The following is a 23,329-nucleotide window of genomic DNA, read 5'->3' as shown; positions in this document are numbered from 1 at the left end:
CCACAAGTGTGACTTTGTGCCATTTTGTACAAAATAAAAGCATTTCAAAACAAATTTCTTGGTTAAAAATTAAAGCACACTAGCGCAATTATATTTTATTTAATATGGACAAAATAATTCACTATTTTTTTTCCACTCAAAAACTGATGTAAGCTCAGATAAGCAAGACCTACAATTGATCAATTCCAAATAAATAAATAAATAAATAAAACCTGTACAAACTGAAAGAAAACAAGTTGACAAAAAGACTGAATCCAATATTTGGTGATAAAATAGCAAAAGAGATTTATCAGGGTTTTTTTTTTTTTGTAGGCCAGTCATTTTGACCGTGGACACCACAAGTGTGACTTTGTGCCATTTTGTACAAAATAAAACATTTCAAAGCAAATTTCCTGGTTAAACATTAAAGCACATTAGTGTGATAAACTGCAATTTTTTAATATTTTATTTAATATGGACAAAATTATACACAAATCATTTTTTTTTTCACTCAAAAACTGATGTTGGCTCAGATAAGCAAGACCTACGATCGATCAACTCCAAAAAGAAATGTAAAACCTGTACAAATGGAAAGAAAACAAGTTGACAAAAAGATTTAATTCAATATTTGGTGATAAAATAGCGTAACGAGATTTATAAGCTATTTTTTTAGGCTGGTTATTTTTGATGGGGATAATTAAAAATAGTGTTACAATGTGGAGAAAATAAAAACACAAAATGGTATCAGATTTTTTGGGGAAAGTTGTTAGACTCTGGGTGAGTAAAGTCAGTAAATTTTAGTTCATTTTTGGGTACGGGAAAATCCTCTCTGGATCAAAATTTCCGAAACACATGAGGGTGAATATACGGAAGAGGATTAGGGCCAAGCAATAATAAAAAAATAAAACCATCTCGAGATTAAAGTTGTTAAATTTCGAGAAAAAAGTCAAAATAAAATGTTGAGAATAAACTCATTAAATTACGAGAAAAAACTCGTTAAATTTTGAGAAAAAAGTCGAGATAAAATGTTGAGAATAAACTCGTTAAATTACGAGAAAAAACTCATTAAATTTCGAGAACAAATTCGTTAAATTATGAGAAAAATGTCATTAAATTTTGAGAAAAAATGTTGAGAATAAACTCATTAAATTATGAGAATAAAGTCATTAAATTACGAGAAAAAAAGTTGAGATATAATGTTGACAATAAACTCATTAAATTACGAGAAAAAAATCGTTAAATTTCGAGAAAAAAGTCGAGATAAAATGTTGAGAATAAACTCGTTAAATTACGAGAAAAAACTCGTTAAATTTCGAGAAAAAAGCCGAGATAAAATGTTGAGAATAAAGTCATTAAATTACGAGAAAAAAGTTGTTAAATTACGAGAACAAATTCGTTAAATTATGAGAAAAATGTCGTTAAATGTTGAGAAAAAATGTTGAGAATAAACTCATTAAATTATGAGAATAAAGTAATTAAATTACGAGAAAAAGTCTTTAAATTATGAGAACAAATTCGTAATTTAACGAATTTGTTCTCGTAATTTAACGACTTTTTTCTCATAATTTAATGAGTTTATTCTCAACATTTTATCTCGACTTTTTTCTCGAAATTTAACGACATTTTTCTCATAAATTAATGACTTTATTCTCAACATTTTTATCTCGACTTTCTCAAAATTTAACAAGTTTTTTCCCGTAATTTAACGAGTTTATTCAACATTTTATTTCGACTTTTTTCTCGAAATTTAATGAGTTTTTTCTCGAAATTTAACAACTTTAATCTCGAGATGTTTTTTTTTTTATTATTGCTTGGCCCTAATCCTCTTCCGTATGAATAAGACGTTACGTCATAATTGAGCAACAAATATTAATAAATAAAAAACACTAGTTTTCCATACAAAGATGAATTTTATCAACAGCTGTAGATTATTTTATTTTATATTATTTTTTATACTCGCTTGGAACGCAACAAGCGACTGTCTCTGAGTGATTCCCTTCAAAGACACGGATTCATAATTATTCTCATAACCATTTTATTAACAGTTCAGGTCATGTGACATCCTTTCCAGTCACAAAGAGCAGAAGAAATGAAGATTCCAAGCCGTGTTTTCCTCTAAATTTTATTCTTGTAATGAAACGCAAACAGGCTGCAGAGGAATATATTTTAACTTCAGTTTAATGCAAATGTACAGTGCAAAGAGATCGATCTACAAAGCTCAAACACACCTCAATCCACTATAGCTTTACTTACGCAGAAGTTAGTTATAAAGACAAACACTTTATTAAAAAAGGGTTATGCCACCCAAGTCACCCATCACGTCTTTCACAGCCAGTTTAGTGTTCAGCAGCTCCACATGCAAGTCTGGGTACATGACATTTCAATGAATGTTATGAATTAAATTAAATTTTACATTCACATCTGAAACCATCTGCAGTGGATATTCTTTAACATACAGAAAAATGTGTCCTTAATATGCTTGCTTAAATGCCTATCAATGTTTAAATAGACACTCTTTATTGTCTAGCACAGTTTAAAATGAATCACATGACCATGTGCGTTACCCAGCAGACTCCCTCTGGCAGCTCAATAAATAACTTACTGTACAAATAACCACAAAAACATCAATTGCAGGAATTATCCTAGAAATATCCTGTTATTTTCCAGCACATGGAACATTTTTGCAAGTTAACATGCAACTTGTGACACTTTCAAAAGCATCTATTCCAATCGCATCAGTTAAAATAAGGGAACACGTCTCTTTCCCTCATTCACACGCACTCAAAAAAACAAAAAACATCTACTGGATGAAAAAAAAAAAAGTAGTCAGCATGAAAAAGAAGAGTCATGTAGTGTTTGAGCCTCAAATACTGACCTTTTGAGTGATTTAAGACAACCTCACCATCTCACCTTCCTCTCAAATGAAAGAGAAATAAACTATATACAGGCTTTAATTTACTTATACTGTAGATAATACAGTCAACTGTACAACCGTTTGTCATCTTGGAGTCTATATATATCAGTGGTGTTACGCTGCAAAGCGGTGATGTTAGAAACGCACACATTAGTGAGCAGCACATTCAGATATTCATGCCGAGAACTGGAGGAGTGTGAGCTTTATTTGACTTTTATTTACAAGCTAATGTTTGGAGAAGGATCTGTGTGTGTGACATTCTTCGCTATCATGCAGAGACTAGTGGAGAACATTAGTATTAGTAGTGTTCCTTACTCTCGACATATAAACATCCGTTCATTGATATTTGCACTTTCTTTATCCCTCAATTGTCAATCACGTGCAAAAGAGGTCGGGTGAATTTTCGGTCATGCTGTTTGGATGCAAACACACTATGCATCTCCAGAATCACGGAAGCGGTTTTAAATACATTTCTATTGGTTGATTTTTGCAATTGACCAACCTGTACATTTGGACATACAGGGAATGTGAGAAAAGAAAATGAGGAAAGGTGAGGTGATGCATCATTCCGTGTAAAGTGGACTGCACTTCCCTTTTTTCACGGGAAGGGGGCGCACTCAGTCCCTGGCGCGACCCACGATGGTCAGGATGTAAAGGAAGATGTTGATGATGTCAGTGTAGAGGTTGAGAGCCGCGTAGACGTACTCCTCTGGGCTGATGGCCAACTTCTTGTTGCCAAGGAGAAGCTGAGTGTCCACAGCCAGGAACTGTGAAAGAACAAACAGTCGCTTTCATGTTGTGTTAATGCATTGTTGCAGCTCCTCTCTTCCCAGTCTGTCAGTAACGCTTCCTGTCTCTATGAAGCCCCTCCTTCTGAAAAGCACAATGTGCTCTGATTGGTCGGCTGGAGCAGTGTGTTGTGATTGGTGTTTGGGAAATGTCCCGCCCCTTACCATAACTGCCAGTTTCAACACACTACTAACTAACTCAACCAGGCCCCGCCCCTTTATTCTGTTTTTTTATTGTATTTCTGATTTTTTTTTTTAAAAATGCCTTGGAGAACAGAAGAGACTTCTTTCAAAACTTTTTTTTTGTATTATTAAATCTTACCGACCTCAAACTTTATCAATTTCCTAAAAGCTTTTCCCAAGAGCTCCTGCTGTAATTACTTGATGTTCCAACAATTTAAGTTCCTAATGCTGAATTTCACTGCTCCAAAATTGAAGGCTTCAAAAGCGCCCAACTTTGGTGACCCAGTTTAAGACAGATGGTATAACATTATACGTGTGTTTTGACAAGGACGGTGACTTTAAAGGGTTAGTTCACCCAAAAATGAAAATTCAGTCATTAATTACTCACCCTCATGTCGCTCCACACCTGTAGGACCTTCGTTCATCTTCATCTTTCTGGACCTTGAAAGTGTTGATTATATTGGACGAGTCATGTATCTCTTGGATTTCATCAAAAATATCTTAATTTGTGTTCTGAAGATGAATGAAGGTCTTACGGGTGTGGAACGACATGAGGGTGAGTAATAAATTACTGAAATTACATTTTTGGGTGAACTAACCCTTTAAATCGCAAACAATCAGTATCTATAATAGCAAAGTGCAGGTTTCCATATCAGCACTGTGCATGACATTAATTCAGAACTTTTTATTATTATTATTATTATTATTGTTATTTCAATAAAATTAATGTACTATATTTTAGTTGGATGATTTTTATTTAGTATTTTGTATTTGTAGGGAACTTTATGGTACCAAATTATATTTACGCAGTAGTTAGCCAGTGTTGGTCACGTTACTTTAAAAAAAGTAATTAGTTATAGTTACTAGTTACTTCTCACAAATAGTAACGGAGTTAGTAACTGAGTTACATAATTAAAAAAGTAACTAATTACCAGGGAAAGTAACTATTGCGTTACTTTAAAAAAAATAAATAAATAAATAAAAAAATATATAATATAATATTAATGCCCCCATATATATTACATATAAGTCTAAGAATAAATTATTCTTGATGCGACTCCTGACTCATGATCCGCTCTTGCTCACGACATGAAATTTCTCTGTACTGTGTTGGTAGCCATTAAAGAAAACGTAGTTTCATATTTATGTTTAAATAGTCCTCTGTTATGTTTTAAATCCATTTATTCGATTATGAAAAGTGAACAGCGTGAGTAAGATGCATCATAAGATGCGCAAATATATCAGGAGACATGGAGTGGGTCAGACATGATTTTAAACACTTCATTAAGTTTTGTTTTATAGAAAGCCTCTCTTTAAAGTGAATTTCGTTTTGTAAAAATTGTATCTTAATTTTAATCAATGTTTCATCAACCAATTGCTTGGATTTAATATATAACAAGCAAATATAGCAGACAATAAAATCATGACATGGAGGCGCGGGCGCGATCACTGGCGCGTGAACTGGAGCGCGTCTTATAGGCTAAATGAACCGAAACTCGGAGGCTGCTTGCCTCGCAGACATGAGAAATATATCTATAGAATGCTTGAAATATCTACTTTAACGAAAATGAAGTAATTAAACACGAAAAGAAAGAGGCTACTCTGATTATATAGCCTAATCCGAATGAAATGTGCGTTATCTCTCTAGGCGCGTCCATATGAGCAGATGGTCAGCAATGAGAATCAGCAATGTCAACTTCATCTTTGCAGCCGACACTGATTCAGAAAACATTACTTTATTAATAAACAATTAAAATGTCTCCTTGCTGTTTTTGTCACACTCATAATCATTACTTTTGCCGGTTCTTTATGGCAATTATGCGTGCCCTTGAGTGCTATATAGCCTATATTATGTAAACGCTCCTTATTATGGTTTATTCTCTCCAGTATTTAAGAAATTAAATTAATATAAATGTGATTAGTCAACTAATAGCTTAAATGAACAACTACTAGTCGACTAGAAAAAAACTCATTTCACATATTTTCGATCAAGCATCAAAAAGGGTATTCTGGTTTGAGCTCTGACAGACACACACACAGCGCATTGTACATTATTATCAATTTAAAATTATATTTGTGTATGACTAACCGCAGCACACACCAGAGAAAAAAACTTTGCAGGTCCTATGGCTGAGAGAGAGCTTACTCGGATGAAAACCGCTTCAGTGAGCTCAATTATAGTAACGCGACATTTTTTTTGTCAGTAACGGTAACGGCGTTGTAACGGGAGAAAAAGTAATTCGTTTGATTACTCGTTACTGAAAAAAGTAACGGCGTTAGTAACGCGCGTTATTTATAACGCCGTTATTCCCATCACTGGTAGTTAGAAATCATTTATTTCACTTAAAGAGATAGTTCACCTAAAAATGAAAATTATCCCATGATTTACACACCCTCAAGCCATCCTAGGTATATATGACTATCTTCTTTCAGATGAACACAATCGGAGATATATTTAAAAATATTCTGGCTCTTCCAAGGTTTACAATGGTAGTGAATGGGGGACGAGATTTTGAAGCCCCCCAAAAAATGCATTTATCCATGATAAAAATAATCCATACGGCTGCAGGGGGTTAATAAAGGCCTTCTGAAGCAAAGCGATGGGTTTTTGTAAGAAAAATATCAATATTTAAAAATGTATTAACTATAATAACTAGCTTCCGGCAGACGGAAGCCCATTTTTTGGGCTTCAAAATCTCGCCTGGAAGAGCCAGGATATTTTTAAATATATCTATCTACACAATATATAATTTTGTGTTCATCTGAAAGAAGTTAGGATGGCTTGAGGGTTAGAAAATCATGGGATAATTTTGATTTTTGGGTGAACAAACCCTTTAATTTTGGTCTCTTGTTAAAGACGAAACTTGGCAGATTATTGCTGAAGTGAAAAAAAGCTAGAAAAAGTTATAGAAATTTACATTTATTGTTATGAAAAATGCACAAAAATAATATTTTCAATTTTGTACCAAATTTGAGGTTGATATCTCAAAAAATGAGCTTTCAGTAAGATTTTGTTTGGGTGCAGTACCAAACATTTCCACTAGATGACATTTGCTTCCCATTCATTTCCAATGTGCCCATTTCTGACCACGCGAAGCACAAGTGTGACTATTATTTACAGGGTCATTTAACCTTTTCTAATCATGTCCATGATATTTTTTGTGTATGCGTTTTCATAGCTAATGCTAAAACCTTTCCCTTAGTCGAGTTCACTGAAAAATCAGTGTTACCTCATCCTTTTTCACTTTAGTGTTCTATTTTGGTCTTAAAAATCCTGTTTTATTATCTTGATGAAAACAGTTGTGTAACCTAATGAAGTGTAGAATTCACAATACAACGTCTTTTCTAAAGTTCAAAGTAAATTGTGGTTTCTGAAGTAGCTAAAGAAAGAGATGAAGGCAGTTCTAAGAACTAAATCTAACCAGAGAGAGAAGCTCAGTTTGAATGCCTTTTAAAAGTTTTCATTAATGCAGGTAAAGAAAAGAAGATCTGATGAATTTAACGTGGCTATTTTTCAGTGGTACTCACGCAGGTGAACAGCAGGGCCCCGAGCGAAGCGTAGACGATGTGCAGGATTTTGTTTTGGATGAAGATGCAGAGGAAAGAGGCAATGACCAGGACAATCAAACAGACGAAAAGAACGCCCCAGCAGGAAGTGAAGTCATATTTGCTCTATTTTTGAAAAAGGAAGAATAAAGTTAATGTTGCCATTATTATGTTTTTGGTGACATAAAATGTGAATAAAATCAAATTGTAATCCTAAAGGAAGGAAAACTATGAGACTGCTAGAGTCAGAGAGCTGATCTGGGAATAAAGAGTCGTGAGCAAACAAACCTGCAGAGAGAAAAGCACAACGGTGAAGCAGACGACCACAGTGATGCCCACAGCCATGATAACCGTATCTGTGTCATAGAAGCTGGCAATCATTCCAACCATATAGGACAGACTCAGAGTCAGGATGGACTGAGAAAGAAAGAGAAAAGGGTTGATCAGTACATAAACGCCTAAATATAAATCATATATATATATATATATATATATATATATATATATATATATATATATATATATATATATATATATATATATATATATATATATATATATATAGAAATGTATATATACATAGTACAGTCCAAAAGTTTGGAACCACTAAGATTTTTAATGTTTTTAAAAGAAGTTTCGTCTGCTCACCAAGGCTACATTTATTTAATTAAAAATACAGTAAAAACAGTAATATTGTGAAATATTATTACAATTTAAAATAACTGTGTACTATTTAAATATATTTGACAAAGTAATTTATTCCTGTGATGCAAAGCTGAATTTTCAGCATCATTACTCCAGTCTTCAGTGTCACATGATCCTTCAGAAATCATTCTAATATGCTGATTTGCTGCTCAATAAACATTTATGATTATTTTCAATGTTGAAAACAGTTGTGTACTTTTTTTTCAGGATTCCTTGATGAATAGAAAGTTCAAAATAACAGCATTTATCTGAAATACAAAGCTTCTGTAGCATTATACACTACCGTTCAAAAGTTTGGGGTCAGTAAGAATTTTTATTTTTATTTTTTTGAAAAGAAATTAAAGAAATGAATACTTTTATTCAGCAAGGATGCATTAAATCAATCAAAAGTGGCAGTAAAGACATTTATAATGTTACAAAAGATTAGATTTCAGATAAACACTGTTCTTTTGAACTTTCTATTCATCAAATAATCCTGAAAAAAAAATATTGTACACAAATATTTTGTATAATTGTACACATTAAATGTTTCTTGAGCAGCAGATCAGCATATTAGAATGATTTCTGAAGGATCATGTGACACTGAAGACTGGAGTAATGATGCTGAAAATTCAGCTTTGCATCACAGGAATAAATTACTTTGTCAAATATATTTAAATAGTACACAGTTATTTTAAATTGTAATAATATTTCACAATATTACTGTTTTTACTGTATTTTTAATTAAATAAATGTAGCCTTGGTGAGCAGACGAAACTTCTTTTAAAAACATTAAAAATCTCAGTGGTTCCAAACTTTTGGACTGTACTGTTATTATTATATATATAATATTATATATTATATATATATGTATGAAGCAACTCAAGGCGACCGAGCAAATCCACCGTCATTTTTCACAAGTACTACATATCTTGTACCACGAACTGTAGTTTTAAGACTTTTTAGGTGAGAATGTAGTTGTTTAGACTCATATTTAATCATAACGCCTATTTTACTGTTTATTTTGATGTTTTCGAAGATGTGAGCTCCAGGCTGTCAGCGGCCGTTCAGTGCTCGAGTACCCGCCGAGAACAGCTTCATCTCGGTCAGTGCTTTGAGGATATTCTGCTGAGATATAATTAATTTTGGGTACATAAAACATGCAATCTTTGGTCTTATTAATCTATTACTTGCTCCTGAGCAAATCAAATTTAATAATTTAATATTAAGGCTATATTTAACTTGCATCCTGTAGAGCACTGCTTTTGTACGTTTGACTGAATTGTACAATTGTGTTTATTTCATATTGTCATTTATAATGGCTAATGTTGTTAATTTAAATATTGTTGTTCAATAAATATTTTACATAAATAATATGTTGTATTTGGTATTGAGAAAGGGTCCATTAGTGTGTAATATGGATTAAGCGAAAGTTACATTAATAAGCCACTAGATGGCGGCAAACTTTACGTTGTTTTAGCGCTGTTATGGGAAATTTCCTTTACTCTAAAAAGGACAAAGATATCGCTTTCCTCAGCAGACATTCAAACTGACTTTTATAATGGATGTAATATTATGGACATCGACCTGAAGAATGAATGTTTTATCAGACTCAGGTAATGCTCGCTCAGGCCATCTCTATCTCTATTTCTATATCTCTACATATATATATATATATATAATAAACAATATTGCATATAAAAACACTAAATAATCATGTTAATAAGTGCAGCTGTACCAGTGCCACCAGGTTCCATGGGTGCTTGCGGCGAAACTCTCCACAGCAGCTGAGAACGATGAGTGCCACGAAGAAGATAGCGTAGGACACATAGTACGTCCACCGATTTCTCCGTACAAACACTTTGACATCAGTTGAAAAGGTGAAAACGGCAACAAAAGAGAAGGTGACCAGCAGCTGCACAGTCAAGACCAAAAACACCTGAGGAGAGAGTGACGAAACAGTGTTTTTCTTTAACACACCGTACTGCTACATACACTATTTATATACACCGATTCTGTCCCTTACTGTTTACCTTTCTAATAAAGGCCTGTCGGATACTCTTATCTTCCCAACCGGAGTTTGTAAACTCATCATTGCCATAGTAAGAGGGGGGTCCATCTCCACCATGGTATCCAGGGCTCTCTACAGAAGCTGTCAAAACACAAATAATGTGCATGTTAGATGCATGTCCTCACAGCATTTCAATGCATACTGAAGTAGAGGACCAATTTAAACAGTTTATAGCTTTGGCAAGGGAAAGCACATTTCATAGCATGCACACCAACAGCACCAGAAAGGCCTCTTAATATATAATACAGTCCTAATTGTTACAGCAGAGACTGGAGATGAGGTAAGGAAAGAGCAAATTATACACTTACTGCACTCTCAGAGCTAGTGAACTTTTGTTGAATTGCTCGGGCAAAGCATTTTACCTTGAATAACCCTCAAGAGGACCAAGTACACAAAAACACACTTATTTAACCTAAAAACATGTGGACTTACTGCTCTTAACCCTCTGGTCCTCTTCGTTTAATGGTCACACTTGGCTCTATCATGGTCAAAAGTGACCGAAGCCTTGAAATGTAGCTTTTTTTGTTTTTCAGGAAAACTAATGTAATACATTTTTGTTCAATAATATTTTTTTGATTATTATTTAGAATTTTGAGGGAATTTTATAATAATATGCAATATTTATACAACCTTTATTAGCTATTTTTCCCCATTGAAAATAATACACATTTTTCTAATATATTATTTAAATAAGCTCTTAACCCTCTGGTCCTCTTCGTTTAGGGGCCACACTTGGCTCCATCATGGTCAAAAGTGACTTGAAATGTAACTTTTTTTTTTTTTTTTTTTCAGGAAAACCAATGTAATATATTTTTGTTTAATAATATTTTTTGATTATTATTTAGACTTTTGAGGGGATTTTATAATAATATGCAATATTTATACAAATTTTATTAGCTATTTTTCCCCATTGAAAATAATACACATTTTTCTAATATATTTTTTAAATAAATATTTTTTTAATTAAAGCAGTATTCCATGTTAAAATAGAAAAAGCATTTAATATCCAATTTTTTGAAGGTATATTAGTGCCATCTGGTGGGTGTAAAAGAAGAAAAATGTATATAATGTCATGTAGTGTAACCGCTAGATGCCTGTATAGTTCTATATAAAGTGGCTTATAAATTCTCTAGTGGTTTTTAGAAATAAATACTTATTTTTATAAAGTTTTGGATTTGGATTTATACTTAGACATTCTTAAAGACTACTTTTTGTCAAGGTTTAGATTTTTTTTGTTTGAAATGTTGATTTGAAGTGTCGGTTTTTACATTCATTTTACTACAGTCAAACCTGAACTCAGAAGACATTTTGTTACACAACATCAAAATTCAATAGAAATGTAACAAAAATGAACAGGAATGCTTTACCACAGCTTAATAAATCTGGATCTGATCTGATTTCAACCTCTTATTTGAGTCTTTTGGCTCAATTTTACCGTATTGTTACAGCCACACCAGTTCATTTGGGGGTAAAGTGGAAATATCCAGAGTAAAAAACAAGCAAGTAAATTTCCTAACAGTTGTTACCATTAGGATCTACACCAAAGGCAGGCTGGCCGGGCCCCTGCTGGTATGGGCTCTGAGGGTACGGCCCCTGAGCGTACGGCCCCTGAGCGTAGCCCGCCTGTGGGTATGGCATCTGTGGATGTGGGTACGGTGCAGGGCCGAACCCTGGTGCCGTAGGTTGGAAACCGGGCTGGCCGTAACCAGACTGGACATAGGGCCCCGGTGCCACATACGGAGGGGCCACTGGACCCTGGCTGTAGTTGGGCGGAGGCATTCCAAAGGCATCCATTTTGGGCGGTTCGTAGACATTGTTGTGGAGGGGGTTGTTCTCCCCCATCATTGGGTAGGTGGGCTTTTCCTGGGACATGTCTCCTTCCCTCACTGGAATCCTAATATTGACAGAAAAACAGAAAGGAAAGCAATGTAAAAAAAATAGTACAATAAATATTACAACTGAATGGTGGGAATTACAGTTGAATACAACACTTCAAAAACCTCCATCATACATCATCCAAGCGTTCAGGAAGTTATTTGAAGAGATTCAGAGCATTGTGGGTTGCAGTTTCTCATTGTGAAAGTGGACATACTGTGATTGCAGGTGGTTCCTGGAAACCCACGTGTTTTTATAGACACTGATGTTGAAGTAAATGAATGTGTTGTTAGGGAAATCCCTTCATTTAAAGCTGTCAAAGTGTGACTATAAAAAGCAGATTTAACCTGTGAATGACACGCCTCTTGTTTCTAAGGGGTCATTCACAATTCACATACAATTCGTGTTCTTGTGTTTAAAAAGCTAGATGGAGCATAATGTAATGGAAAAAACAGTTGGTTACAACTTTTATAGGTAACACTTTACAATAAGGTTTCATTTAACTAACTAGATTAGTTAACATGGGCTAAAAATGAACAACACTTCTACTGCATGTATTAATCTTAGTTAATGTTAATTTCAACATTTACTAAATGCATTATTGAAAATCAAAAGTTGTATTAATATTAGTTAATGCACTGTGAACTAACATGAACACGTATTTCTATTAAGATTAATGTATTAAGATTAATAAATACTGTAACAAATGTATTGCTGATTGTTAGTTAAAACACATTAACTAATGTTAACAAATGTGAAATGTTAGCAAATTATACTATATAATTGTTATAATCTTATATACACAGTACAGTCCAAAAGTTTGGAACCACTAAGATTTTTAATGTTTTTAAAAGAAGTTTCGTCTGCTCACCAAGGCTACATTTATTTAATTAAAAATACAGTAAAAACAGTAATATTGTGAAATATTATTACAATTTAAAATAACTGTTTTCTATTTGAATATATTTGACAAAGTAATTTATTCCTGTGATGCAAAGCTGAATTTTCAGCATCATTACTCCAGTCTTCAGTGTCACATGATCCTTCAGAAATCATTCTAATATGCTGATCTGCTGCTCAAGAAACATTTAATGTGTACAATTGTACAAAATATTTGTGTACAATATTTTTTTTCAGGATTATTTGATGAATAGAAAGTTCAAAAGAACAGTGTTTATCTGAAATCTAATCTTTTGTAACATTATAAATGTCTTTACTGCCACTTTTGATTGATTTAATGCATCCTTGCTGAATAAAAGTATTCATTTCTTTAATTTCTTTTCAAAAAAATAAAAATAAAAATTCTTACTGACCCCAAACTTTTGAACGGTAGTGTATAATGCTACAGAAGCTTTGTATTTCAGATAAATGCTGTTCTTTTGAACTTTCTATTCATCAAGGAATCCTGAAAAAAAAAGTACACAACTGTTTTCAACATTGTAAATAATCATAAATGTTTATTGAGCAGCAAATCAGCATATTAGAATGATTTCTGAAGGATCATGTGACACTGAAGACTGGAGTAACGATGCTGAAAATTCAGCTTTGCATCACAGGAATAAATTACTTTGTCAAATATATTTAAATAGTACACAGTTATTTTAAATTGTAATAATATTTCACAATATTACTGTTTTTTACTGTATTTTTAATTAAATAAATGTAGCCTTGGTGAGCAGACGAAACTTCTTTTAAAAACATTAAAAATCTTAGTGGTTCCAAACTTTTGGACTGGACTGTATATAATAACAATAATAAAAATAAAACACTAAAACGTAGTCATTTTAAATGCTACAAGTGAATTTAGGCACTTTAAGGATATTCATTTATAGATTTGTTAAAGATTAAATTATCAGTTTTTTAAAAGAAATCAGTGTAAAAAATACGGGAAATTAGCAATATCTAATATTGTCTGATAGATAAATAAAATGTTTCTAATATAATACTGTAATGTTTACAAATTGCAATGAATCAACTGTAAAATAAAGGAAAACACAAAAAGTTAAGTTAGTCAGAATAACATAATGACTCTCTCTAACACATATTATAATATTGTCCAATACATGTCACTATGAACCATTTATTTATTTCATTTTCAAATGAGCTTTATTAGTATGACTATATAGAGTAGCCTAATGTTTCAAAAGCATTAACTATATATAAAGAACTAAAAAATAAATAAATAAAAATACAGTAGTGGCCAAAAGTGATGTCCGGCCTAGGAAAATTGACATCTTCACCATTTATTCAAATATTATTAACTCTTTCCGAGTTCATGCAATATATCAAAACAAAGAACAGACGATCTGCTTTTGAACATAAAAACCTGTTTTATTCTAGCTTCATGCATTCTTTTTTAATCAACATTCAAATGTGGGTATATTTTATAAAAATAAAAAAAATAAAAAAAGCATTTTGAGCAAAAAGCGGAGAAAATCGTGTTTTATCAAAAACTATGTTTGGATCGGATCCATGGATCGGATCTCATCCATCAACACCCCCAAAGCTTCACAGTCATATTCCTCATCTTGCGTCGACATTTCATTCAGTAACGTTAGGCAGTTTTGATTTATATGCTGTTTAATGTTGATAATCGCGTTATTTCACATATGCATCTGCCTACATACGCTATTGCTTGTTTCTGCTTCTATTTTCCAGTGTTTTGATCAAGAGATTCTATACTCTTTCAGAAGATGTGTAATAGCGCCCCCTACCGTATGGTGGTGAAGGCACAAAATCGAAAAATTTGTCAATGGCAGGGAGTTTAAAGATTGTGTAAGCCTATTGCGTAGTTGTACTTGTTTTATCTGTGATAATAACGCAATGAAACATGCCAAAATGTGCGATATAATTTTTGTCCAAACCAAACAAAGAAATTACAAGAGAGAACCAACAAAATATAATAACGGATTATGTATGTTTGCTCCTGCCAGATTTTTGTTTTTAAAAATAAGACCTGTTGCTAGTTTGCCAAATAATTTTAAATATTTTCCTAATTTTTGGTGGTTTATTCAAACTTGTAGGGGCCTTTCATATATGTAGCATAGTAAAAAAAACTAAATAATGAATAATCTCTGCCCTTTAAGGGAACTTCACAGAATAACAGCAGTTATGTAACACCGTCCCATTTACCAAATCCCATGTGACTTGATCTGAGCTCAGCAGTCTGTCCAGCATTTAAGTCCAGGTTATATTCAGCGGCCTGTTTTCCACTGTCCCTCTTCACAGCAGCAAAGATTAAATACATCAATCGTTTTTCTTCAACAAACACAGTGGGAAAAGTCCTGATCCTTTTAACACATGCAAGATGGCCACAATGAATTTTTAGCTCTCAAACACCAGCTATTATCTTCTGTTTAGAGTGATTACATTTTATTTTCCTTTAATCTGTTGAAAATAAATGTTGTTTTTGGGATGAAAAACCATAAGCTATTATTTTCTATAATCTGTGGTTCACATCACGGTGCTATGTTGAAAGCTCTTTATTCATTAACATCCCTGTCTGTTTATCTCTCACTTAAACTACACAAATCAAATTAAGCGAAAGGTTTAATGTGTTGCTGTGGTCTGGAGGGGTTTATATTTACGACTGGCCTACTGGAAATGAAACATATTGGCTGTTCAATGCGGAGGAATCAAATTACTTCACAGCAGAGCTTTAAATATATGAATGAATCATTAGGTAAGTTAAGGAGAGTCTTTAATCAATGTCATGTCTTTTGAGTTCAGCTTTAATGAGAAAAACTCAGGTCGCTTATGCTCTTGATTTAAAGGTGACGTCATAAATGTCTAATCAAATGTGCCATCAATGCAACATGCATCTTGACTAATGGTAATATGTAGAGCTGCATAAAAGATTGCAACCTCGATTCAAACACTTACACGATCTTATTCCCAAATGACACTGATTTGCCTATATGACAAGTACGAACATTCAGATCTGTGTTCTGAGCCAGAGAGATTCTGAGCCACATTATTTCATTATTTCAGTGTTAAAAATATTCAAATGATCACAGAAGTACTGGGTTTATAGTTGGGATATAAACACTGATGTCTACAATAGTGATCAAAATAGAGTAAATCACCTTTTGAAAGTAACTTGACGCTTCAAATAAAGATTGTATCAATTACATTGTTACACCAATAGGTGGCGACAAGTGACTGCTGAAATGTGTTTGTCATTGAATCATTCATTCAAGAGATTCGTTCAAAAATTTGTGAAGTCCTTATGTAGGGCCCTATAAAATCCGTTTTCTTTTTTCCCAAATTCCAGTTTTTCCGTTTTAATTTTTCTGGATTCCGTTTTTTTCCGTTTAATTTATTTTTTGACTCCATTTTAATGGTTAAATTAAATTTTAGTAATCAAAAAGCATGTCTAATTAATTGAATTCTTAAAAACAACAAAATTAATTAATTAAAAAATATATTTTTATGATTTTTTTTTTTTTTTTCAGAAGTTCTGTTGTGTATTTAAATTTTTCTGGCAAACAAATGAACACATACCATTTAATTTATCTTTTAATCATGAAATTAAACTTTTTTGTCAAACAATGTGTTGCACAGCAGAGCTTTACTGTTAAAATTAAAACATAGAAGAAACACTGAGATTATTGTTTAAAATATATTTTAATGATTTATTATTAAATTAATTTATCTAAAAATTCTACTGTACAACAGTAATATGTTTCTGTCAAGTTAAATCAAACTTTTATTTTGACGGTTTGCCTAGAGCTTTGAGTTTCTGTGTTTATGACGGTAGTTTTCTCAAACGAAGCGGTTAAAAGTGACTTTCAGAGCAGCTCTGGAGATGAATTTGTGCGTTCATATAGTGAGGCCACAGAGGACGAAAACACTGCGAGCGTCGCGTGTGCTTCAGCGTGCGTGCGCCTGCGCGATTGTGTGTGAGGCGGTGTGAGGTAAATGAAACCGCGCTTCCGCATCATTCATTTCAGAGTCACACAGGCATACAGGATTCATGTTTAAATAGTCTTTTTGCAGTTTAATATTCAATCACTAGTCTATATCGCGATTTAATTTACGTGTACTGACCTGCTTTTAATTCATTCTTCAAAAATGTGACAAATTCCGTGACATTCCGCGTTATATAGTAAATTCCGTTTTTATGACTGGATTCCGTGATTCCGTCCGCGATTCCGTGATCGTGGAAATTATATGGCCCTACTTATGAGTGAGTCATTGAATCATTCATTTTTAAATAGACTGCAGCAATATTTTATCAGAACCTATAATAGTAGCCTAAATGACATCGTGAAAGAATTGTGATTTCTATTTTAAATAAAACAAAATTGTGATTCGCGATTCAGAATCATGCAACTTTGTCTGTATTTATATTTAACCTGCCATTTGTAACTTGAATGTGTCGGTGTCTTTCACTTCCAGTTATTTTAGCTGCACAAAAACTGAGATTCAAGAGTCGAGATGAAAGATCCACATTTGAAGAAACCGTCCAAACAGGCGAAAAATAACTATTTTCTAAAGTTGTCAAACTACACTGCTGGGTTAAAAACAACCCAAGTTGGGTTGAAAATAGACAAAACCCAGTGATCAGGTTGTTTTAACCCAGCATGTTTGACCCAACCTGCTGGGTAGTTTTATTTAACTCAACTATTGCTTAAAAATTACTGTATTTCTTGCTTAAAATGAACCCAAAGTATGTTGGATGTGAACATTTATTAATAAGTTTAATGAATAATAATGTATTAATTTGCTTTTTAATAAATGTTCACCTTCTGATTATTATTGTTGCCTCTAGTAATTATGTGTCTGATTCTTAATTTCCAACCTATTTTAGGTTCATTTTAAGCCAGCTATATAGTCATTTTTAAACAATAGTTGGGTTAAATAAAACTACCCAGCAGGTTGAGCAAACATTTAACCCAATTGCTGGGTTTGTCCATTTTCAACCCAACTTGAGTTGTTTTTAACCCAGCATTTTAAGTCTGTAGTAACAAAATGGATGTCAACACACAAAAATGTCAGCAAAATCAAACAGCTAGAGAGGTCTCTGAGGATTGCAGTCTTAACTCAGTTTGGTTTAAGAAGGGTTACAAAAGGAGGGAAATCCTCTTAAGAGACATGCGGTAGATAAAGAAACTTTACTTGGCGACGGCTGATGTGTTCACAGAGGGAATTATGAAAAATAAACCAGATAAAATAATAATAATAGCGGTTTCCACAAAAATATTAAGCCGCACAACTGTTTTAAACATTGATAATAATCAGAAATGAGCATTAAATTAGCATATTAGACTGATTTCTGAAGGATCATGTGACACAGAAGACTGGAGTAATGATGCTAAGAAATTCAGATTTGATCACAGGATATAAATTACAGTTTACAATATATTCAGTTAGAAAACATCCATTTTAGATTGAAATAATATTTCACTGTTTTTACTGTATTTTTAATCAAAAAATTACCGCCTTGGTGAGCAGAAGAGAATGAAAGATATAATCCATAAAACGTGTCTGAACGGAAAGTTTTAAATCGGCTGCGGCTGAAAAACTTTAACTGACAATTTCTGATTTCCACAAAAGCCTCACAAAGTTCCAGAGCAGATGTGCGTCTCAATTATTTCCATGGATATTTTGTCCATTCTGTAATCTATGGACCCATGTCAAATTCATCACACTATGCCACACAACAGAATAATCCATCAAATGAGATCACCTTATATTTCTCCAAAACTTTTTCCAAATGTGCATGGAAGATGCATATCCCAGCTTCAACACCACCACCTCAGAATTTTATTTCCATGTGGATGAAGAAGTTAAATATCGAAATATAGAGATTCGAGAGTCAAATGCCAATGTAATATAACACAAAGTATAGTTAAAAATGTACATACAATTTTAAAAAGATTTACAATGTTAAAAGCTCTTGAAATGCATGCAAAAGGGTACATTACGTGACTTTCTTTGCATTGGTCTAACCATGAATTTACATGCATCCATGAGCATATGATCGCAAACAAAACACAGCTAACCAATGCACAGGAAGTGAGCTAAATCAGATAAGAGTGGCTGTGCAGACATTTGCAATCGCCCATCATCAGCTAAATTACACTACAGCATTTGGTCATCTCTACTGATAAGCACCAGGCCTAAAAGCACAGAAAACATCCACCAACTCCTCAACTACAACAGAATTAGTATTTGCAACGGACAGATCGCCAACACCCAAAACTATATGTTTTAAGATTTACAGCCTCTAACTATGCACAATGTATTAATGTCAAGCAATGCTGAGGAAATAGATGTGGGTATTGAGCTTTATAATATGCTGAGAGAGGTAGAAAGGGATGATGAGTAGGCCTGAATGTTATCCAGGAAGGTGGTGACTTTGCAAATAGTGTGAACTGAGAACATCAATGTTCTACCAAAACATCAAAAAATAAAGTGTACAATCAAGGATTTCATTAACAAATCTCACTAGGCTCCAGTATCACAAGAGGAAGCACATGATGCAATAAAATGCAATGTCACACTGATAGAAAGTGGCAGTTGTTATCAAAGTCTTGCACATTAGACATGTGATGCAGTTTTTCCATTTATTTGTTTGTCTGCATGTTTCCAAACATGGGTTTGACCAATACTGCACATGATCTTTTGCTTGACAAAAAGAAACCATAAGAGACTGTGTATGGCAAGCCGTTTAAGCATTTATTTCTTTACAACAACTAGCATCTATTTTAGTTACTAGTACTTTTTTTTTTTTTTTTCAAATTCACTAAAATTATTTCACTATTAATTAGATACTAGTTAGGGATGCAGAATATATCGGCCACCATATTAGTATCGGCCGATATATGGTCATTTTTAATGTTATCGTTATTGGCCTGATAAGAAAATTTGGCCGATATATTAAAGCCGATAAATTTTCCTTCAGCTGAGACGCTTCAGATGTCCACTGTCCGCTATTATGGTTTTCAATTGCTTGAAATATATTTGAAATCACTTCAAAAAGGAAAATACAGTTAAGTACAACATACAGCACAAGTCTGTGCTACATAATATTATAAAGAAAACATTATAATTGTGTGTTTGGGACATGGCTTTTAATGGTGAAACTTTTGTTTTTGTAATCAGGTTCTCAAAAATTATATAAATATTTTGATATAGATTTATTGGCCAATATATATCGGTTATTGGCCAATAACTGATATATATTGATATATTATGATATATATTACGTTTTAAAATATATATATATATATATATATTGATATATTATGATATATATTACGTTTGAATATATATATATATATATATATATATATATATATATATATATATATATATATATATATATATATACCGATACATATATATTCAAACATAAAGAATTATTGGTATTGGCCTTGTGGTAAATACAGTATGTTGGGCAGGAAATCCAAACGTTCGCCTATCATCCATCGACCTCAAAAATTGCTTACCATTTTTAAGTAGTAATAGCTTTACATGTCCGCATGCTCCATTGTTAACCTAGATAAATGTGCGCTATTATTAGGCACTTATTTGTGCGGAGTGTGGAAGCTAAAGTATATATCGCACTTACTGCATGACATGGAGGCTTCAGCGCGATCAAACTGGCATTTTTACCTGATAACAGCGGAAACAACTAAAAATACTAATTTTTTGGTCATACAGATAGGAGTAATACATCATTTGAAAGTAATTTGTGTAAACTCACAATAACAACAAAGCGTTGCGCTTTTGTAAATTAAAGAAAACAAACAGGAGGGGCTGTTTGCCGTCTCCATTAGGAGTGCATCACAAAAATGAACCAAAACTCAGCGTATAGGTTACTTGCCTCACATTTTAAAGCTTAAAATGTCTACTTTTAAATGAACCAATTCAAATCGAAAACAAATAGGCTAGTCTCTGATTATGTAATCCGTATGAAGCTTTATGCAACTAGAAAAATCTTTAGTCGGAGGCAGCCCTAGTTATTAGTATCTATTCCAGCTTTACTAGTATTTATTTATTGGACATATATATTTACCAGCATCCATTTCAATTGTTATTAGAAACATTTCTTATCAAGTACTAGAGTCTAAAGAATGCATACTAGTATTTTGGGTCAATGTCCAAAGGCCTTAAAAATAATAAAAAACAAAGATATGTTATCCAAAGTGTGTAAGGTAGTACAACTAGATCTCTTTTATTGAATCCAAAAGGTTTTAATTATATTTTGCAACATATAAAAGTATTTTAAAGATTTTGAAGTGTCAAAAGGTCATTCGGTTTAACCGTCCAAAGGCCAAAACAGCCATTTCATTTGTGATTAAAATATCTTAAAATCTAATAAATGTATACATTTTTTATTCTGGCATGATTTTATAACATCATATATCAACATGGTGCAAAATGGTATTAAAATTATGTGTCGAAGTCATTGCTTTGTTATGAGGAAAAAAATGACTGGAAAAATTAATTTCATTGATGTCGTTCGGAGTAACCAATAAAAAGGGACCATTTTGGATCAAGTCATGTGGTCAGTATCATGTGACATCATTCAGACACCTGCAAAGGACCACATGATCGTGAAGCAAAGTAATTTCACTCATACGCATGTGCAGAAACATCAGGTCATTCGGTACAACCGCTATAAAACATGGAAAATGTTGTAATATTTTAAAAACTTGTACTAAATATAAAATGTTTGATTGTCTTTTTGCTAGATATCAGCCTGTTAGCATTGTTTGAAAATATCGTCATTCGGTATAACCAAAAGTGTCATTCGGTAAAACCGAAATTTTGGTTAAACCGAATGACTTTTGGTGACAAACTTTGTCCATCTTGTAAAAAATGACAAAAGCAGTGTTAATTGATTATAAAAACCACATAATCGCATTAACAACACTTAATAACACTCCAAAATTAATTATATCTCCATTATGTTTTTTTACACTTTTAAAAACATTATTCGTCAACGACCCATTTAATGAATAGTCAATAGTGAAACCAAAAATGTATTAGCTTACTAGTAATTTAAAAAAATAAGTAACACTAACTTAAAACGATAAATGTTAAAACGGCTTGCCATATATTATGTGATCAGCAGTCCTTACCACTCCATTCAAACTGTACTACTATCATCTGACATAACTAGTCCCCAAATCAAAGGTTTTATAGATAAAAAAGATCAGCAGGTGCTCCAATTACTTTAGATTTCACACATAAACTAATAATAATACTAATAAAGTAATTTTAATGAGTCATATGGACACTGATGTAAACGTTTTAAATACCACTTTCCCTCCATTCAGCAACACATTTATGTCAGGAAATCCGTTTACATCAATTCAAAACTCTAAAATAAAATCTATACATTAGTAAACCGTTTAATTAGCTCATTAAAATTAGGATAAATCTGTCTTAATCTGTTGCGGCCCGCTGCGTATGTCATCATTATTATGATATGAACCACAAACATTTGCTGTAACATATCTAATGTTGAAAAGTAGCAAATTATAGTATATAAACATCTCTGAATCTTCAGATGTAAATTGTTGTAAACATGTAAGTTATTCGTCGTGAAAACACATAAACGGTGATTTTGCGCACCAAACACCACAACACGAGCGCCATGTCCATCCACCTGCGTTATCCAACAATATTAGCGAATTTAACAGAAAACTAGACAGACTTACCCTTCAGATTAGAGGACGCTCAGCAAAATACGACGTTTGTTTATTAAATAAGAGCAGAAATAGAGTCCGTGTTTGTTGGTTTGTGTTGACGCTGGCTGCGGTAATGCTGCTCTGCTCTGAATCCGTTAGCCACGCCCACCGCGACTCAGACCGTGTGACGTTTATGAGAAGTCACGTGACACATGAGAAACACCGCACGCGCTCTTCAGATGGGACACGAAAACAGGCGCTTTCCCGTAATTGCTGGGATTTTCTGCAAATATCTACACGAGTCGAATATATGTTTTAAAGATATATAGAGGAGACAGGAAAATGCTTTTTTATAGCGTTCAAGGGTTTTCAGTGACCAAAAGTGACTTAAGTTATTCAAAACAAATATTTTAGTGTTATACAATGTCCTCTTTTACTGACTAGTAGGTTTTGGATCATTTAAATGGCCTAACAAAATGGTGTATGCATAAAGAAAGTATTGTTATCATTTAAAATAGTATGAAATATATTAATTTTATTACAAAAACGTTTTAGTTTGAAAAAAATCAATAAATGCACTAAAGTAGTGGTTCTCAAACAAAATTTCACAGGGCCACAAGATGAAAAATTAGCTTGTGCGCTC

The 23,329-nt window shown here is 33.0% G+C and overlaps 1 protein-coding gene across 1 annotated transcript; it reads right to left on the bottom strand.

Moving 5' to 3' along the window:
- Window positions 1-2,085: 2,085 nt before the first annotated feature.
- Window positions 2,086-22,874, bottom strand: grinaa (glutamate receptor, ionotropic, N-methyl D-aspartate-associated protein 1a (glutamate binding)). The gene is made up of 7 exons (XM_048201798.1): window positions 22,717-22,874; window positions 11,692-12,059; window positions 10,128-10,246; window positions 9,833-10,033; window positions 7,699-7,827; window positions 7,393-7,536; window positions 2,086-3,660 (listed from the first exon to the last, which is right to left on the bottom strand). Exons 2-7 carry the CDS (start codon window positions 12,035-12,037, stop codon window positions 3,511-3,513), a joined length of 1,089 nt encoding a protein of 362 aa, XP_048057755.1. The 5' UTR covers window positions 12,038-12,059; window positions 22,717-22,874; the 3' UTR covers window positions 2,086-3,510.
- Between the last annotated feature and the right edge of the window lie 455 nt (window positions 22,875-23,329).

Source organism: Megalobrama amblycephala, linkage group LG9, assembly GCF_018812025.1.
Source record: "Megalobrama amblycephala isolate DHTTF-2021 linkage group LG9, ASM1881202v1, whole genome shotgun sequence".
Classification (NCBI taxonomy): Eukaryota; Metazoa; Chordata; class Actinopteri; order Cypriniformes; family Xenocyprididae; genus Megalobrama; species Megalobrama amblycephala.
This window is presented reverse-complemented; position numbering and strand designations above follow the sequence as displayed.